At 42.7% G+C, this 17930-nt stretch overlaps 1 protein-coding gene across 7 annotated transcripts in view; it reads right to left on the bottom strand.

The window, feature by feature from the left end:
• The window catches only part of NFATC1 (nuclear factor of activated T cells 1), a 115414-nt gene that overhangs the window by 50491 nt on the left and 46993 nt on the right, over nt 1-17930 (bottom strand). For all 7 annotated transcript variants that reach the window (XM_054059042.1, XM_054059044.1, XM_054059047.1 and 4 more), the window contains exons 5-6: nt 14994-15166; nt 11691-11831 (exon numbers count right to left, since the gene is read on the bottom strand). In XM_054059042.1, coding sequence (XP_053915017.1) covers nt 11691-11831; nt 14994-15166 — 314 coding nt within the window. The remainder of the gene's footprint in view (nt 1-11690; nt 11832-14993; nt 15167-17930) is intronic.

Below are 17930 nucleotides of genomic sequence, written 5' to 3'. Positions count from 1 at the left end.
ACAATAGTCAAATCACTAATGTAATTTTCATTATAGACTGATGGATTGCTGAAAGGGGAAAGAATATATAGTACTGAAAAAAACCCAAGCCTGAAAATGTAGGAGGATATAACATCTGGCAACCACTTAAACCTTGCCTCTATGAAATGGGCATAATGGGAGTATTCAGATATATTTGTTTTCACTTTAATACAGGAGGTTGAAGTAGTCTATATTCTTTAGTAGCCCTGTGCTCACTTGAGATACAAGATGACTAGACACTATCTAGGATTTCACTGCCTATACACAGTGTACATTATATACTCTTCCAGCCTGTGGCTCAACAGAGTTTGACTGCATTGACTGGACTGTAAATCAGTATTTACATTCATATTCTGCAAGTAAGACAGTGAAACTATCTCTACTCTCCCAAAGGAACACACTATTTGATTAACGTGTTCTGAGATTACCTTAAACAATAATACCTACATTACATTCCAGATTACTTTAACATGTCCGCAACAGGCAGGGCACAGACGCAATGCAAAATGATTATGCAGCACAATTTTGAGGTGCTCTGCAAAGATATTCAGCCAAATTCAAATCCTTTAGGATTGAAGAGTTTGCAAGTTTTCAGTTTGCACCCCAAACTCTTTTCCCTGGGAAGCACACTCACGGCACAGAGATGACTAATCTGTGAACATATACAGAAGGAAAGTATGGGTTTCCAGACAGAAAAGAGAATGAATACTCAGGCAAAATCCTGGCATTCAGACTTAAGAGTCATCCAGTTTTGTGCAGAGATGCTATCAGCTCACAGGTGGAAGGCAGGTTGGGCCAGGTCTGCACCTGGGATGGCAATGAGAAAGGCAAAGAGGTGTCTCCATTGCTTAGAGGAGAGCACTCCCCATGCCAGTCCTGGGCACAACCCACTGGCACTGTCTCACCTGCTGGCCAATACGCATTTGCATGAGTATACTAGTGCTGGATTTTGCTCCAGAGGCAGCTGCCCTTTGGATATGGGGATGCCACAAGGATCCACGGCATGTTTCTAGGCTGACCTTGCAGGTGTCTTGCTGTGAACATTTCCCAAGCTGGACACCAGCAAGCCAAACAATCTGTAGGTAGTAGTCTATGCCCATGTTTACACACTGGTGTACATTTTAAAGACATTCACAATGGTCAGGCTATAAGGATGAACCAGTATTAGACAAGCAGTCTGCCATGGGACGTACATGGAAGACAGGGCAGGAACAGAGAACGAAAACATTCAGAAATGCAGAGGGAGCAGAGTATGCATCTGCAACATAAGTGACCAAGACCTTTCTTTCAATGGCACTTCACCTTCCTGAGATCTGCAGTCTCTTTGGGCTCTGCGAGGAGGAAAATGCCTTCCAGTCGTGCATGTGCCCAGAGCCACCTGCAGAGCAGCTCCAACTTCCACTGCTGGTCCTGCTGGTGCCATGGCATGCCTGCTGCAGGGCATCGTGTCCACATCTGCCTCTCCAGGCACCCCGTTCTCCTCTTTGCTCTTCCTCTACTTTTGCTACACATTTGCTACAATTTCCTTCCTCCTGCCTACTGCCTGCCTCACAGCCTACTGTCCTGATACAGTGACTTCCCCCTTAGCTTTGCTTCCCACTCCTGGCATGTCTTCTGGCATGCATCAGTCCATGCACAGCAGAGTTCATGTATAACTGACTTATTCATATTTCCATATCAGAGCTGCTACATTTGTTTGTGTCTTCTTATAAGCATTTTTGAAGTATATGGATTTTGTCCACTCCTTTTGCTATACAGTTTTGCAGTATTGAGCTGAATATTACGTAGTCTTAGGAGTGCCTGTCATGCATGCAATGCTTTCAAGTTACTTTTTGTCTCTTTTTCATTAACAATAAAAAAGTTGTGCAACAACCAGGTGATAAAAATTCCATATGAGCTGTATCTTACAGTGCTTTGGCATTTGTGCCAGACACGATCTTCCTCTCTGGTTGCTCAGCTGCATGAGCCAAAAGCTACAGGACTTACATTGCCCAAACAGTGATTGCTTTTAGTTGCTTTTACTATAGTATGTCTAATAGACTTAATTATTCTGCCTTCAAGTGTTTGCAAGTGAACTGTAATTTTAGTCCAGGTAACTGAAAGGAGGCACTGCACTGACAACTGACTGATCAGGATTCATTTTGAGCCAAAAATATTGGAATGACCTGCCAGATCCTATATTCAGCAGAATGAAAGCTGGTTATGTGATTAGTGCTCTTCGGCACCTCCCCCTATTCAAATTACTGTTGGTCTGAGGGTTTAATAACTCTCAGTAATTCCAAGTCTAAGGCACTCAATTTCTAAGAAAAACTGAAGCTTGACATCTCTGCAAAATCTCTCTAGAGCAGGAAGGCTGAACCAAGCACACCCAGTACAGCCTCTTACCAGCAGTTGTGACAATACTTCACTCTGTCTTTGGTTACACTCATGTCATCTCCTTGTGTTTACAATTCTACTCTCCTCTGGGAATCTCTAGTAGGCTGAAGCTATGACTTTGCAGCTGAAACTGAGTAAAATATTCCTAGTCCATCTTCTTCATTCTAATCTGTTTCATATTTTCTCAGAGACTAATGGAGTAACAAATCTCACAGCCAGTTTAAGCCAAGTTCCAAATTTTCCTTCCATGAACAATTCTTTTCCTCTGTTTCATCTGTGCTTGAAGAACAACCACCACCTGTACTACAGCTACTCCTACTTCTTGCTTATCTTAAGCTGTACATTTGATCCGAATGCTTTCAATTCTTCCTTCTTGACTATTTTTTAAGACACGAACTCTTCAATTTATCTATAGGGCCATCTCATCTTCCAGATACATGTACCTCACAATTCCTCAGCAGAGTCTAAAAAGTAAGCTTTTGAAAGGCATTTTTATTTTTTTCCATCTCACTGTCCTCTTCATGTCCCTTTTGTTGTTTCTCTTGTCCAAGAAGGTTGGGCTCAATCTTAGAGGTCCCTCCTCCTCTCCTCTAACTATCTGCCTTGACATTATCTTCCCTACAACAAGGCACACCTTCAAAATGTCTTCTCTTTCTATCCTTCTCTTAAACGTTATTGTACTTTCTTCCACATCGCTCCTGAAACGTAACCTTACTCCCTCAACAGACCCAAAAGGAACACGCTCCTCTTCCCTCAGCTCCTCCAGCTTTTCATGTGGTACCCACCTGAGACTTGAACCAACTCCTAATGTCAGGGAAATAGGAGACAATGAGTTGTGCTTTTCCAAAAGACGTAGATGAACCCTCAAAAAACCTTCAGAACTTTGGAGGTATCCCCTTTTATTGGTTTATGTGGCAAGGTTTTGGTAGCAGTGGGGCTGCAGGGGTTCTGTGCGAAGACGCCAGAAGCTGCCCACAGGTCAGACAGAGAGAGATCCAGCTGGCTCCAAGATGGACCTGCTGCTGGCCAAAGCTGAGTCCATCAGCAAAGCTGGTGGCACCTCTCTGGCAATATATTTAAGAAGGGGTAAAAAACATTGCACAGCAGCTATGAGAAAGAGGAGTGAGAATATGTGAAAGAGAGACACCAAGGTCAGTGAAGAAGGATGAGGAGCACCAGGCACCTGAGCAGAGATTCCCCTGCAGCCCATGGAGAAAACCATGGTGAAGCAGGTTGTCTCTTGCAGCCCATGGAGACAACCACACTGGAGCACATATCTACCCTGGGGCCCTTACATACCTACCCTGGGCCTGCTCATTCTTGGAGCAGGCTCCTGACAGGAGCTGTGGACTGTGAAGAGGAGCCGATGCAAAAGGAGAGTTTCTGGCAGAAACTGCAACTGTAAGGGACTACATCAGAGCAGCCTGGTCCTGAAGAACTAAACCTCATGGAGAAGACTTACACTGAAGCAGTTCATGAAGGACTGTTTCCCATGGGAAGGACCCATGCTGGAGCACAAAAACACTGTAGCGAAGAAGTGGCAGAGAGGAGTTGTTATGGACTGGCTGCAGCCCCAATGCCTGTCCCTCTGAGACACTCAAGAGGAAAAGGTAGAAATCAAAAGTGAAGGAGTAAAGTTGATATTGGGAAGGGGGAGGGGGTATAGGTGGTTTTTAGTTTTGCCTTTGCTTCTCACTATCCTACTCTACTTCTAACTGGCAATAAGTTATCTTCCCCAAGCTGATTCTGTTTTGACTGTGACAGTAACTGGTAAGCAATCTCTCTGTCTTTATCTCAACCCACGAGCTTTTACATTCTATTTTCTCCTCTCCCCCACCCCTGTTCTGTTCTGAGGAGCGGCTGAGAGAGCTGGGGTTGTTTAGCCTTGAGAAGAGGAGGCTGAGGGGAGACCTTATTACTCTCTACAACTACCTGAAAGGAGGTTGTGGAGAGGAGGGAGCTGGCCTCTTCTCCCAAGTGACAGGGGACAGGACTAGAGGGAATGGCCTGAAGCTCCGTCAGGGGAGGTTCAGGTTGGATATCAGAAAAAAATTCTTCACAGTAAGAGTCATTGGGTACTGGAACAGGCTGCCCAGGGAGGTGGTCGAGTCGCCTTCCCTGGAGGTGTTTAAGGAACGGGTGGATGAAGTACTTAGGGACATGGTTTAGGGAGTGTTAGGAACGGTTGGACTCGATGATCCAATGGGTCCTTTCCAACCTTGTGTGATTCTGTGATTCTGTGATTCTGTGATTCTGTGATTCTGTTGAGGAGGGGGAGTAAGAGATCAATTTGATGGGTACCTGGCAGCCAGCCAAGGTCAACTCACCACATTCCTTTCCTCTACTGTCTTTAGGCACTTCATTAGACTCTCAGCTTTCTGGTAAGGCCAGTGAATTCCTGTGTGTTTGGACAGAGGGTCCTACTGGAGCAATAACAGTAAAAAATATCTGAAATCTAGTGTTAGTTATACAATTACAGACACATAGCTTTGATTGCAAAGATATAGCTGCCTGAAGCCACTTAGTCTAACAAATATATGAAAGAATAAACTTCATGTATTCAGTCACAATTTCTATAATAACTAAAAAATTACAGGATTACTCAGACAAGTGACTTCTAACTAGAGACAATATAGTTATTCCTTTTTTCTCTGTTGTCCACAGTAAGTATCTATGATTGATTGCTCTCATTCTTCACTGTGAGAGCAACACCCTGGATGAGGCTTGTTGCCACTGACACCATCTCAAGCGTATGGCTGCTGTCCCACTCCATCTTTGCCATTCCTTTGACTAAAGAGCCAGGAAAAACTGAAACACGCTGACATATCCTACAAGCTGCATCACTGCTCCTGCATGCACGTGAAAGGCTTCCACCATCAAATGACTCCACCATTTGATGACGCTATTGGCCCAAGGATATCTGTTTCTGGTCAGTGGCCAGAAACCCCTTCAGCTATCAATACATCTCTAGGAAATAGGTTCAAGTGACCTTCACATGAACTCCATGCTCCCAACTTATATGCCTTTGAAGTTTCCAGCTTATCTAGTTTCTAGAATTTTTAACCTTACTGCTCATGATTCAGCGTGCAACTGCTCACTGCCAACTGGAACATGTGTCCTGAACTTGGGATAAACAGACAGATAAAGACAAAATTATGTAGTATCTGTCCATCTGACTAGAGGGAGAAAGAGAGTTTTGCCACTTGCTTATTTATTATGTGAGCTACAGTATGATTACCAGTGTGAAACATGACCCCTCTTTGGCCAGTTGCCCCCCGAACTGTGACTGCTACTGGCAATGGAAAGAGCAATGGAAAGATCTCTGAGAATGTAAGATCTTTTACCAAATGGGGCTCTGCCAAGACTCGGGTCACCCGTCTCCACATCACATCACATCACCTCACGTCAAAACAGACTCCAACCCCTGAGATCCAAAGTGCAGCTGAGTCAAATCAAAAAGCCCACATGCTTCCCCAACGCATCTGTTCCATCCACATGGCACTCAAATGTTTCATCAACGGATCATTTTCCAGAACTTTTTATAAGTTGTCCTGAAGGTAAAATACTACATTTGAAGTTACCTACCATAGAACAAGGTAACTTTTGCTCACACAACATATGGGAAACAGAAATGAGTTTCTGTTCAGACTGACATTTGTACCTTAAAGTAGCAAGTGATTAATTCTAGTCTTTGTCAGAGAGAGTTCATTTGAGAGGAACAAAAACCCTGTGAAATGCTTGAGTGAACACTTAAGTTCATCCAGCTTCCTTCTTTTCCATATTGCATTTACTTCGTGCAAACACTCAGCTGACCAATCTTGACCACATGTCTAATGGGAGGCAAACTGTAAGTTTTCCCATCTGAAATACTTACAGAAAAGCATGATTTCCTTTGGCATACACACCAAAAAGTTTGGTGATTTCACCCAGCAATCTTTCATCTGCTCTATTACCATGCCACATCAGTACCTTCATGTTCTAAGAACAAAAAACATTCCAGCAGAGAAGAGCGACAGTTTTGGCATAAAAATCCATTTAATAAAATAACAGCAGAATTAATAGTTTGAAGCAATAATTAAGTCTGAAAAACTCTTTAATTTATTTGAAAATAGTAAGAAAGAGAAAAATCCATAGAGGAAACATTGCTTAAGTACTGTCTTACAGGAACTTGAGTTTCAAAGGCTTTGGGCTTAATAGCTGTGGATATTACACAATTAGGTTACAGAGTATGTAGATGCTAGGATCACTGAAGACTGAGGAATTAACAACAAGTTTAAAACCAATCAAGTCCATAAGCCTGGAGTTACTTAGAGTGTTAAAAACTGTGAACCCTAGTCCTTCAAAGAGAGTGATGCATCTACAGGGAGGGGCATTTGTCACAAGGAAGCTTAAATGTGGGTCTTTGACCTGGACAAAATGGCCCTCAACATTAACAGCCTAGAATCAGAATTTCAATGTCAGTGTTATTTGAGAAACTAATCCTCAGCGGAGTGTTAAATTTCTTTCTTTTTTGCTCTTTAAAACTCTTGCCTTGAGGTCTGTTCACTAAGCACAAAACCAAATAAATTAGTTTGGAGCTCTAACTTAACTAGTAGAAACTCGCCTCAATTATAATTAATAAAAATACACCAAATATCCATTTTTTCCCAGAGATTTCAACTTGTTAATAATGAAGATTTCAGTCCGTTTAATCTGATCTCTTAAGTATGTCTAGACTTGGCTAAATCTGTGAAGTCCAGAAATATTTGAGCTAGTTACAGTGCCGAAACAATTCTAGATCCTTTTCAAGCAAAGAGTGATTTTGGGGATATATTAATGCTTTCAGATCTTAGTGCAAGACTCTTCCTAAACTTCAGAATATGCTGGGCAACTCTACATCCTAGAATGTGCCAGTAAGACAAACACATAACCTTCTTGTGCTCTGGCCCTTGGCATATTGGCTTTCTGTCTCACCTGTGAGCTTTCACTTGTCAGTTACAGGAAACATTTTGTGAACTGAGTGCAGAGAAACTAGGGTTTTTCCATTGCACTCAGTTTTATAGATCACTAATCATAATCTGATATACCTGGAGCCAGCAGTCTGGTCATTTCTGTTAGGCCTTTGTGTTGCTTTGTGTCCGGTAACTACCACTGCCTTCAAAAAACTGGTTTTGAAAACAAACATACAATGTTCACAGAAGATGTTACCAAAAAAAAGGTAGCTGACATATACAGTCCCTAAAACATACTCTCCAAACACCTCTGCCTTTTCTGAACTTTCTTCAAGATTTTTGTAGCCCGGTACATTTATAATCTAGAAAAAAAAAAATTAAGGTTTTAAAAGATAAGTAAATAAATCGGTGCCTTTTATTATAATTCCAGATCATGATCCGTGGACTTGCAGACATGTGTGTTAGACAGGAAACATTTCGCCCCTCTTAGACGAACACCTCCTATAGCTAACAAACATCAACTTCATTTCATCTGCTTTTTTAACTAAAACACACACCTTGCCACCCCAGTGAATGCCAGCATACAGACATCGAGAGCCTTTGCCAGTAAGAAGTTGCAGATTTTTTCAGAAAGTACAAATTCTTCTAATGAAAAACAGATCGGTACTGGACGTCCTAAACCTAGCATCCAGCAACTACAACATGCAGACTCACAAAAGCCTTTTGAAACTTAGGAAGAAAAAAAGCATGACTACAGAGAGAGACAGAAAGTGAAAGGAGAAAGACAATTATTACTGTAATTGGTAAGAGACATAGTCATCATGGACTCTCTAGTGTGAGAAAATTCTGATTTGAATTTAAAGCACATTCAGCATTCACGCATTTACCACCGCTAAGTTTCTTGGACAGTTGTTTTATACCATTGTTCACTACAGGAAAATAAGTCTAGTGTGCAAGCAATAAAACATTGACCAAAATACCATAAAATAAGGACTCGTTTCAGCACACGAAAACTTTTTCGCAGTACTGTAAAAGGCTTAGGCAAATTTTAGTCCACTTCTCAACAGACTCATTATTTATCCAGAGAGGTGCCCTTTGGCTGAGCACAGAACCACACCGCAAGGGGTTCTCCTTTCAGAGGAGGTCCTGACAGCAGTCTTTCAGTGCACTTGCCTTTATCTCTAAGCTGCCTCACTCCTCCTCTGGAGATGCACAGTCACAGGGCTGCAAAGTATGTTTTGCTCTGTTTCATATGCTTCTCAGCTGAAAACCAGCCAGTAAGGCTGAAAGGGTTAAGCTGAAAGCATCAAACTGCTGCCTCCCCAGCTGAAGGATTGATTTGATCATTCTTCAGGGATTCCCTCTTGTATGAGTCACTGCTCAGACAGACTCCCGACTGCAAGGGGGCCAGGATAATGCCATTCCTCCAGAGACTACAACAGCTGAGGGCTAGCCCTGAAGATGGAAAGCTTGGGACTCATGCTTGGAAAAACATCCAGCGGACCACAATGCACTCAGCAGACTTAAGGAAATTATTCGGTCAGAAAGCGGGGGATGGGGGGGCAAGGGGGAAGGCAAACAAAAAGTGTTCTCAAACTCTTTGCATTAACTGATTAAATATACAGACCAGCAAGAATTAGATGAGCTTCCAGAGACTGCCTCCTGGCTTGGGGACTCTGCCTAAGTAAGGACTGAAGACATGAGCTCACGTAGTGTAATATTTAGATTTTATATAAAAGACACGTTCTCTTTATGAGTGCAATGATTTCTGTGATCTATTACTTTGTAAAAGCTGTGTTTGGCTGCTACCCACTAGGAACGTGATTAACATTTCAAATTCAAAACCAAAAGTGGTAGCAGTAGCAAAACTACTGAATGCCTCCAGCTGATCACAAAAGTTCATAACCAGCTTTTTAAGAGGAAGAAAACCTATGCTGGTGTTCCCTTTCTTGACCTACTTTCATAGATGTGCAAGAGGTGAAAAGGAATGAAGCACCATGTGCTGATTTACAAAAGTGAAGGCTAGTAATGCTTACTCATTTGACGTTAAATACAGTGACTCTGCTCAAAAATTGAGCCAGAGCAGTCTGCCACTAAAACAATGATGCATCATGTTTGTCTGTTTGTTCCAATGTATCGGCCTGTGGTAGGAAACGTAGCACACAACTCATCACAGAAGCCCTAGAAATTGCTCAGCCCAGATCAGCTGACAACTTTGCCTTTTGTGTGCCATTCCCAGTGACACAATTGCAGCTCCTGGTGATGCTGAACATTCTCAACTTTAAAGGCTCAGTCTGCAGTGTACCTTCCACAAAACAGTACTGCTGTGCAACTGCAACAAATCTACTATGAGACTACTAAAACTAGGCAGGGCAGTTTAAGATCTGATCTTTCAATACTGACTTAATGATCTTAATTACTCTTCAATGACAGCAGCGTCATGTACTGACTGCTGCAGGGTTGCTCCTGCCTCCATGCCAGGGGGATCTCCAGTGGTGCTTTCATGTAGAAGAGACGCTCCGGAACTGATCCATACTGCCAATCCATGCACTCAAGAAGTTTCTTCCAGGAGTTTTTCAGGGTGATGGGCAAGGCCTTTTGATCATTTTCTTCCTCATCAGCACACTATGTGTACAGCAGTACACTTCTACACCTCTCACAATGTCTCTTATATAAATTATTTTCTATCTATATGCTGCCTTTGTGCATCCTCAAGCTCCTTTTGCTTGAGGGAGGTATCTGTCTGTTTAAGAGGTATAAGGCTGGCCCTGGTTTGCATTTTTGTAATTTAGGGCTATACAGCAAACATGCTGCTTTTGGTGTACTTAATGCTAAGGGAGACAGGGTCCAAACCCACACCATCATAACAGCTGGTGGGCGAGTAGTATTACCACCATAATCTATTGGGAGGTGATACTTCAAAATTTGTCCAATTCAATAAACAAAGAGGAGAGAAAATAAGTATGAAGGAACACACCCTTTAACATGGTTTCCTTCCTGTAATGAGACAGACTGAGGACTTTGCTCCTGACACACCACACTAACCCACTTCTGTGCAGCAAAGGAAGTCACGTTCTTCCCTCCCCTCACACTATGCAAAGACCAGATTTCAGGTTTTTTTTAATTGCAATACCACCCTATTTCCTTTTTTTTTTAAGAAAAAGGGTGTTCTACTCATCTCACAGCCACAGCCCAACCATGCGCATTGTGGTGCATGGGGGTCACAGAAATGGCAGTGACTGGCTCTTGCCAAAGAGCTGAGGCGTTACCTCTGCCCTCCGTGCACTTTTGGTCTCTTAAACCTCATCAACCTAGGACGTGGCCATGAAACCTCAGGGAGGTCTTCTGCTCTTCCCCTGAGCCTGAAGACTTAGATGCCTTCCTTTCCAGAGCCCTCCTGCTAGCCCCATCATCCCTTCCCGCAGCCCAGTTTCCTGCGCTGCCGACAGCAGCTGCAGGCAGAACAGCACAGGAACCTCATGGACATGGAGAGTTAAACAGGCGCAATGTCAAAGCTGGTGCTGGCGGCCTGAGGATCGCCCAAGACTGTTTAAAGTTCATGGGGGGGTGTTCAACTGGCAGCTGAGGAATCCATGGCTTGTGCCAGCACCACGGAAACCCTTTCCAAAACAAGATTCAAAAGTATCCTTAACGATCTCATTTCAGAGCCTGACTTTGACTCACAGCTCCGCTTCCACTGCCTTTTCCTGAAGGGGCATTCATGTGCATTACGCATTTTCACCCTGTAACCCCTGCTTCAGCCCATCCAGGGACCCTTCCTCAGGAGGATCAGTCTCACTACCAATGCACTGCACAAGCAGCACTGGGAGGGGGGGTCATGTTCAGTCCTCCCTGAGTCCTCAAAGTTAACCAGAAACACTTCATTCAAATAAGCGCAAGTGTGCTGCAAGCCCTCCGCACAGCAGAGATTCTAAGTGCCCACGGTCTCAACTGCCACAGAAGGAGACACGTGCACACACATCAGCAGCAACACCACTCCCTCTTCCACAAATTACAAAAAGGTTTAAGATGCACCACCTTGCAGGTTTTATGGGGATATGCCACCAGAGGCTTCAAACACTTTTCACAGGTCCTACTTGGTACAGTCATAGTTTTCTACAAAAACAAATGCCAAACATCAACCTTCAATATTGCTATTGTCTGCCCATAACTACACCTGCCACAATGTGAAACCCCAGCGTAAGGCACGGCTCAGATGACTTTCACAGCTTCGTTCAGTAACATGGAAAACATATTATGTGCAGAAGACAATGTCATTACCATATTTAGGCTTTCATCATTTGGCAGAGATTTTAAAACGGGGGAAAAAGGCAGACTGGAGTCTAGATTGAAGACACATACCTGGTGCTTTCTCCACAAAGATGACTTTGGAGTCTTGCAGAAAGTTATGGCCAGTCAGTACCATTTTTTTCCCTCCAGTAACAGGAAAGCTGTCAGTGCTTTGCTTCTCCACCAGAGGCAGTTCTTGGGCAGATCTCTGAGCTGGAGAGTTTTAAAGAAGATAAAAAAAATGCAACCACAAACACACACTCACAAATAAGTAAATATTGCATTAATAAGTAACTTAATGCTTACCCTATTAAGATAAGCTGAATTTGATATAGCAACAAAGAAAGGTCAGAACATTTGCAGGAAGCATGGTCAGTTTTCAAGCGCCTTGATCATAAACAATAGGGTTATCAAACATAGCAGCACAGATTTTAAAACTCAGCTTGAGCTTTACTATATCAAAAAGTATATGTTTATTGAAATATGTTTATTTAAAATAATTTTCTGTTATGTTATTGAGAACACATATCTGTGTGTTTACAAGGCACATGTGACAAGATAACCATCCATGTCCAAAACATGCTTCAGTCACTGTACACTGTATTGTCATTTCTGCAAATTGACTTGCAGCAGCAGCAGCCATGGGCCTCGCAATCCAGCAGAAGTTCACACTTTAGCGAGTCTATTTCCACCAGCACACCAGTGCCAAAGCAGAAGTGGATTCGTGCAAATAGAACTCAGTTTTCTTGTGGCACATATTTTATCCCTCGCAACTGGGACATGGAACAAGTGTGGCTATGCTTCAAGGGATGACGTGACATTTTATCCAGATTACACGGTTCCCCCTGGTGTCACATGCACTAGGAGATGCATAAAGTTTTTTTTGGCACCAGCTTATTCCACATTCTGCACTGGAAATAACACTAGCATTTATTTTTTCTACTGTTTTCCGCTTCTTGTAGGAGGCACATACCATGCTTTTGCTTGTTACACAACCCTCAAAACTGAAGTTCACTGATACCAATCCAACTGGCTTCATATTCAGTGGCTTCATGAGCTTGGTACTTTCGCACTGACCAGATCAAGATAAAATGGTAAATGGGGTTAACTCCAGCTGGAGGCCAGTCACAAGTGGGGTTCCTCAGGGCTCAGTACTGGGTCCAGCTCTGTTCAATGTCTTTATCAATGACCTGGATGAAGGCATTGAGTGCACCCTCAGCAAGTTTGCAGATGACACTAAGCTGGGAGGAAGTGTGGATCTCCTGGAGGGTAGGGAGGCTCTGCAAAGGGATCTGAACAGGCTGGACCACTGGGCTGAGGCCAATGGCATGAGGTTCAACAAGGCCAAATGCCGGGTTCTGCACTTGGGGCACAACAACCCTGTGCAGTGGTACAGACTGGGGGAAGAGTGGCTGGAGAGCTGCACGGAGGAGAAGGACCTGGGGGTAATGGTTGACAGCCGACTGAAGATGAGCCAGCAGTGTGCCCAGGTGGCCAAGAAAGCCAACGACATCTTGGCTTGTATCAGAAAAGGTGTGACCAGCAGGTCCAGGGAGGTTATTCTCCCTGTGTACTAAGCACTGGTGAGACCGCACCTTGAGTACTGTGTTCAGTTCTGGGCCCCTCACCACAAGAAGGATGTTGAGGCTCTGGAGTGTGTCCAGAGAAGAGCAATGAAGCTGGTGAGGGGGCTGGAGAACAAGTCTTACGAGGAGCAGCTGAGAGAGCTGGACTTGTTTAGCCTGGAGAAGAGGAGGCTGAGGGGAGACCTTATTACTCTCTACAACTACCTGAAAGGAGGTTGTGGAGAGGAGGGAGCTGGCCTCTTCTGCCAAGGGACGAGGACAGGACAAGGGGGAATAGTGTGAAGCTCCGCCAGGGGAGGTTCAGGCTGGATATCAGAAAAAAATTCTTCATGGAAAGAGTCATCGGACACTGGAACAGGCTGCCCAGGGAGATGGTCGAGTCACCTTCCCTGGAGGTGTTTAAGGATGATGAATTGCTTAGGGACATGGTTTAAGGGAGTGTTAGGAATGGTTGACTCGATGATCCAGTGGGTCCTTTCCAACCTGGTGATTCTATGATTCTATGATTCTAAGATGTATTGAAATTGCACCCTATTCTGCTACATAGCAATCAAAAAGCTCTCATCAACTTAACAGGAGCAGGATGAAGCTTTTTTTGCTTTGCCAGACAGCCTAGAACTTGTCCTTGAATAAGAAACAAAGGACAAATTATTAATCTCATATATAGCCTGGATAGAAGTCAAGGCTTTATGCCAGCTGTCTGCTATAGGTAAGGAGGCTCTGCTGTACTTCATGAATAACATAGGCTTATCTTAATGTAACTCCCTTCCAACTACCAATGCCCATTTGTTTATTTAAACGGATGACAGTGAAGGAGATAAGCTATACCTGTTGGCCTAACAGCACTAACCTTTCCTACAGCTTCTGCCTCCCTTATAGACTTGGACTACCAGAGCGGCAGTGGTGCTACCCTAGGCGAAAGGGTGGAACACTGTCTCCAGTTTGAAAGTGTCAACAATGCCATTCTTTTGCAAAAGGAATGTAGGGATGCTCTTTCCTGAAGCCTCTCCATTAACGATCACTGAAAAAGCAACATGCCTCCAACAGATCAGATGTTGATATGTTCCAGATCCTTCCAGACACATTGTGCGGGACTCCAGCCTGGCAATGACGCAATGACACAGAGACAAGTGCAGATGTGACCCTCCAGAGCGCATGAAGCTGAAGATGGTCAAGCTTTCCTCTCAACCCCCTCTGCTTCCCACCTCCAAAGCTCACCCCCCACATACCCGCTAGATGTTAAGTTATTCCCTATCATGTCAGCATCAAAAAGCTCCACTTTATGGATTCCAACAAAACCTTAAAAAATTGTGTCCATCCATCATCCATCCAGCTGATCAAATTAGCATTGGGAGTTAGACTGAAATCCACCACTTATGCTGGATTATTAATGCTACACAAAGCAAGTTTTTTGTTGCTTTGGAGACTGATGAGGCTTACAAAGCAAGAATGATACAGGTATCTCTGGAGGGTGCCCTAGTGTATCTGATAAAATGCAGCCTGCTCAGTTAAAGAGACCCCAGGGTGGAAACCTGGTTAGTGGAGGTTTTCTGGTTTTCTGAAGCCACAAGTGCGTTCTTTCCTATAGAAATCAATGCACAAAGCTACACATTTTTTTCTAAGACATAGGTATTTTGTCTCCAGTATGAACAACATGCTTTCGGAAAGCAATTAAGGCTCACCAACTAGACAGGTAAAGCAAACCCAATGTATAGCATATCACTAAATAAAGACTGTATGTGGGGTGGCACAACACTCGACAAGGGAAGGATATTTTTTTGCTACTTACAGCACTCAATGGGATTGGAGGCTACTTGTAAGGAGATGGTCCTGCCATTTGCCTGTGGGATATGAACCCGGAAGACCAGCCGCACACGAGTGTTTTTCCGACCGATGTCTGTCTCTCCCTTGCGCAGCTCGATGTCAGAGTTTCGGAGCTTTAAGATCCCAGCACAGTCGATGCTATCCAAAAGGAAACCCAGAGCAACTGAATTTATTTCTTCAGGAAGACAGAAGTGTGTAATATCTTCCCTCTCTCCTGTACATCCTTCTTAAATAACTAAGTCAGACACAAGCCAATGACCAGGCTGATCACAGTAGACTTTGTTAAGCCTAGAACTTGCATCCATAAGTAGCTAAGCCAGGGCTACCAGAAGCAAAAGGTAATAGCTGCTATTGAGCACATAAATTTAGGATGTTACTTCAGTTCCCAGAGGATGAAAATCTACAAGATCCTTCCTCTCCTACACAAACCGGAAGGATGGTGCTTACAGATTAACTAAAGCCCAAACAAAGAGCAAGACTAGAAAAGTCAATGGGTAATGCACAAAGTGTTAGTAATCTAGAAGGCAGAATTACTTAAAATTTCACTTGTTACAGCTGATTTAGACAAAAATCTGACGTGATTTTTATTTTAGGGCAAAGTCTTGAAAATACTTATTAATGAATACAGCTCTCCTTGAGGTCTATTCTACTGTCAATGTGTTTACATTTGAATGAGTTTGAAATGCCTCCCCAGCTGAAGCTCTGCGCGAAATAAGCTACTCAGAGTCCTCCCTCCACATTAGGGAAAAACGTACTTTATGTCAAATAGAACTATTATTACTCCTGACCTCTCTCTGCTTTTTAAAAAACGTTGGTTTTCTCACGGATGAGTTTAGAAGTCAGGATTTTTGTCAAAGCAAACTTCAACAGAGGAGGTTCCCAGAACAAAAGATATACAAACATACACACTCAAAAATCCACTGCAAAAATATCTCTGCTTTGGCTACAACTACAAAGCCTATATAGCAATTTCTTCTGGGTACTGGTCTCTGGCATGCATTATTGCACTGAATATTCATAGTTTAATTTTATTTTGCATTCAAAACGTTTAATTCTCCCTCCAGGCCTTTGAAGCTCTGCTCTGTAGCAAACTGCAAACAAGAACTATGGTAGCACGGTTTTGATCTGCGTTTTTTATCGAGTCTGAATTTCAGAATAACAAAAAGGCCCTTGCTGATATGATCAAAGAAACTAATGAAAGTATAAAGCTTCTTAACAACACATATTAGCAGGTGTAGCCATAAGAAGTACGAAATATTTGTACCCATGTCAAAATTCTACGCAGAGATCCATGACATGGATGAAACAGTGCACTTCTCAATATTGTCTCTCCTATAGCAACACTCGTGAAACAAATAATAAGTACTTAATGGCAGTTAGCTCAGATCCAGGGAAGTTCAGAGGGAAAAAAAGCATTTAAATTCAGACTTGTAATGTCATAGACATTAAAATCTGGAGTCAATAAGAGTCGCTAAATGTGCAAAACTTTAAACGTGCAGATGAGCTTTGGAGTTGCACTGAATCAAGGCCTGAACACAAAAAATACGTGTGAAAAAGAGTCCTTGGCTTCAAATTTCAACTCATTATTAGTCATACATGAGGTTTTAGACTACTGAAGTGTAAGGCTTATATATGTCAAAGCACTGTTTGTATTTCTTGAGAGAGCTCTACTACTATCTCACATGCACATCATGAAAACATTCAGCTTGGCTCCCAAACTGCTAACTACCTTTATTCTAGGGATACAGACGATTGAAACGGTAATCATGTTCCTAGCTAGCCAAAAATGTTACTCAAACTGCATAAATAAAGGGCCAAACAAATATTACATGTGTACAAATTGGTGAAAATTCCTCAATAATAATTACTTCAATGAGGTCATGCCAGCTTCTGATGAAAACAAATGCAACCAATAATTTTGCAGGCTTGCCACGACTTTTAACACAATGCACTGACAGAGGTCCTCAGGTCTTGAGTGATCACCCTAAGCCCACCTGGCAATGCAGCTAAGCACATTCTAGCCCTTCTATTTACATAAGGTACTCTGGGGCATGTCGTACATGACACTGCAAACCAGTTTCTAACAAACCACTACATGTGGAAGGACTCCAGGAGTCTGATATCATTTTTCAGTTTATTAATGCACAGAAAATGTTATGAATAACAAGCAGTGAAATTGCTGTTTTAGTAAGCTCCCTGGGATTCTCCCATGGTATCTGGTTTGCTGGGGCCAGGATTTCTTGCTTGCTTTCTGTCTATCTACTTAGTTATCTTTCAATCTCCTTATAAATACACACACAAAGGTGCATGCATCTATATATAAATATGAATACATTCACATTCATACACACATCAAGAGTTATACAAGCACGCAGACACACACACGTTTCTCCCAAAGCAGACATCTTGGATAAGGGTTAAGATAATTTGAATGAGGTGGGCAGAGAGGACAGGATTACATTGAAGGGTCTCATGCATGTCACATACATAGAGGAGTATTTCACCCTTTATGCACAAACTTATAACGAAATTTACCTGTGTGTAATGGACCTAGAAGGCATTTAATTATCATTCAAACTCCTACTAATTCAGAGACCCTAAGACGCCCATGCCTATTTTTCTGCATAGGACTAAACTTACCACAGTTTAGTAAATCCAGTCTGTAAGTTGTATCATTTTCACTCCTCTTCATAGTTCTAGAAGCCTTGCTTCTGAACAAATGCCATGAAAAATGCTTATTTTTATTACATAAGAAGTAAGAGTAGTTTTATTAATCTCAAAAACCACTAGGGTACTTGCAAATGCTCTTTAAGAGTTTCCTTTGACACGCAAAGGTAAATTTTAATAGTCACTGTTCCTTGTGCTAGTGCGTATAGGAGCAAGAGGTGTCATATTTAGAAAC

The sequence above is a fragment of the Cuculus canorus genome, chromosome 2 (genome assembly GCF_017976375.1).
Source record: "Cuculus canorus isolate bCucCan1 chromosome 2, bCucCan1.pri, whole genome shotgun sequence".
NCBI lineage: Eukaryota > Metazoa > Chordata > Aves > Cuculiformes > Cuculidae > Cuculus > Cuculus canorus.
This window is presented reverse-complemented; position numbering and strand designations above follow the sequence as displayed.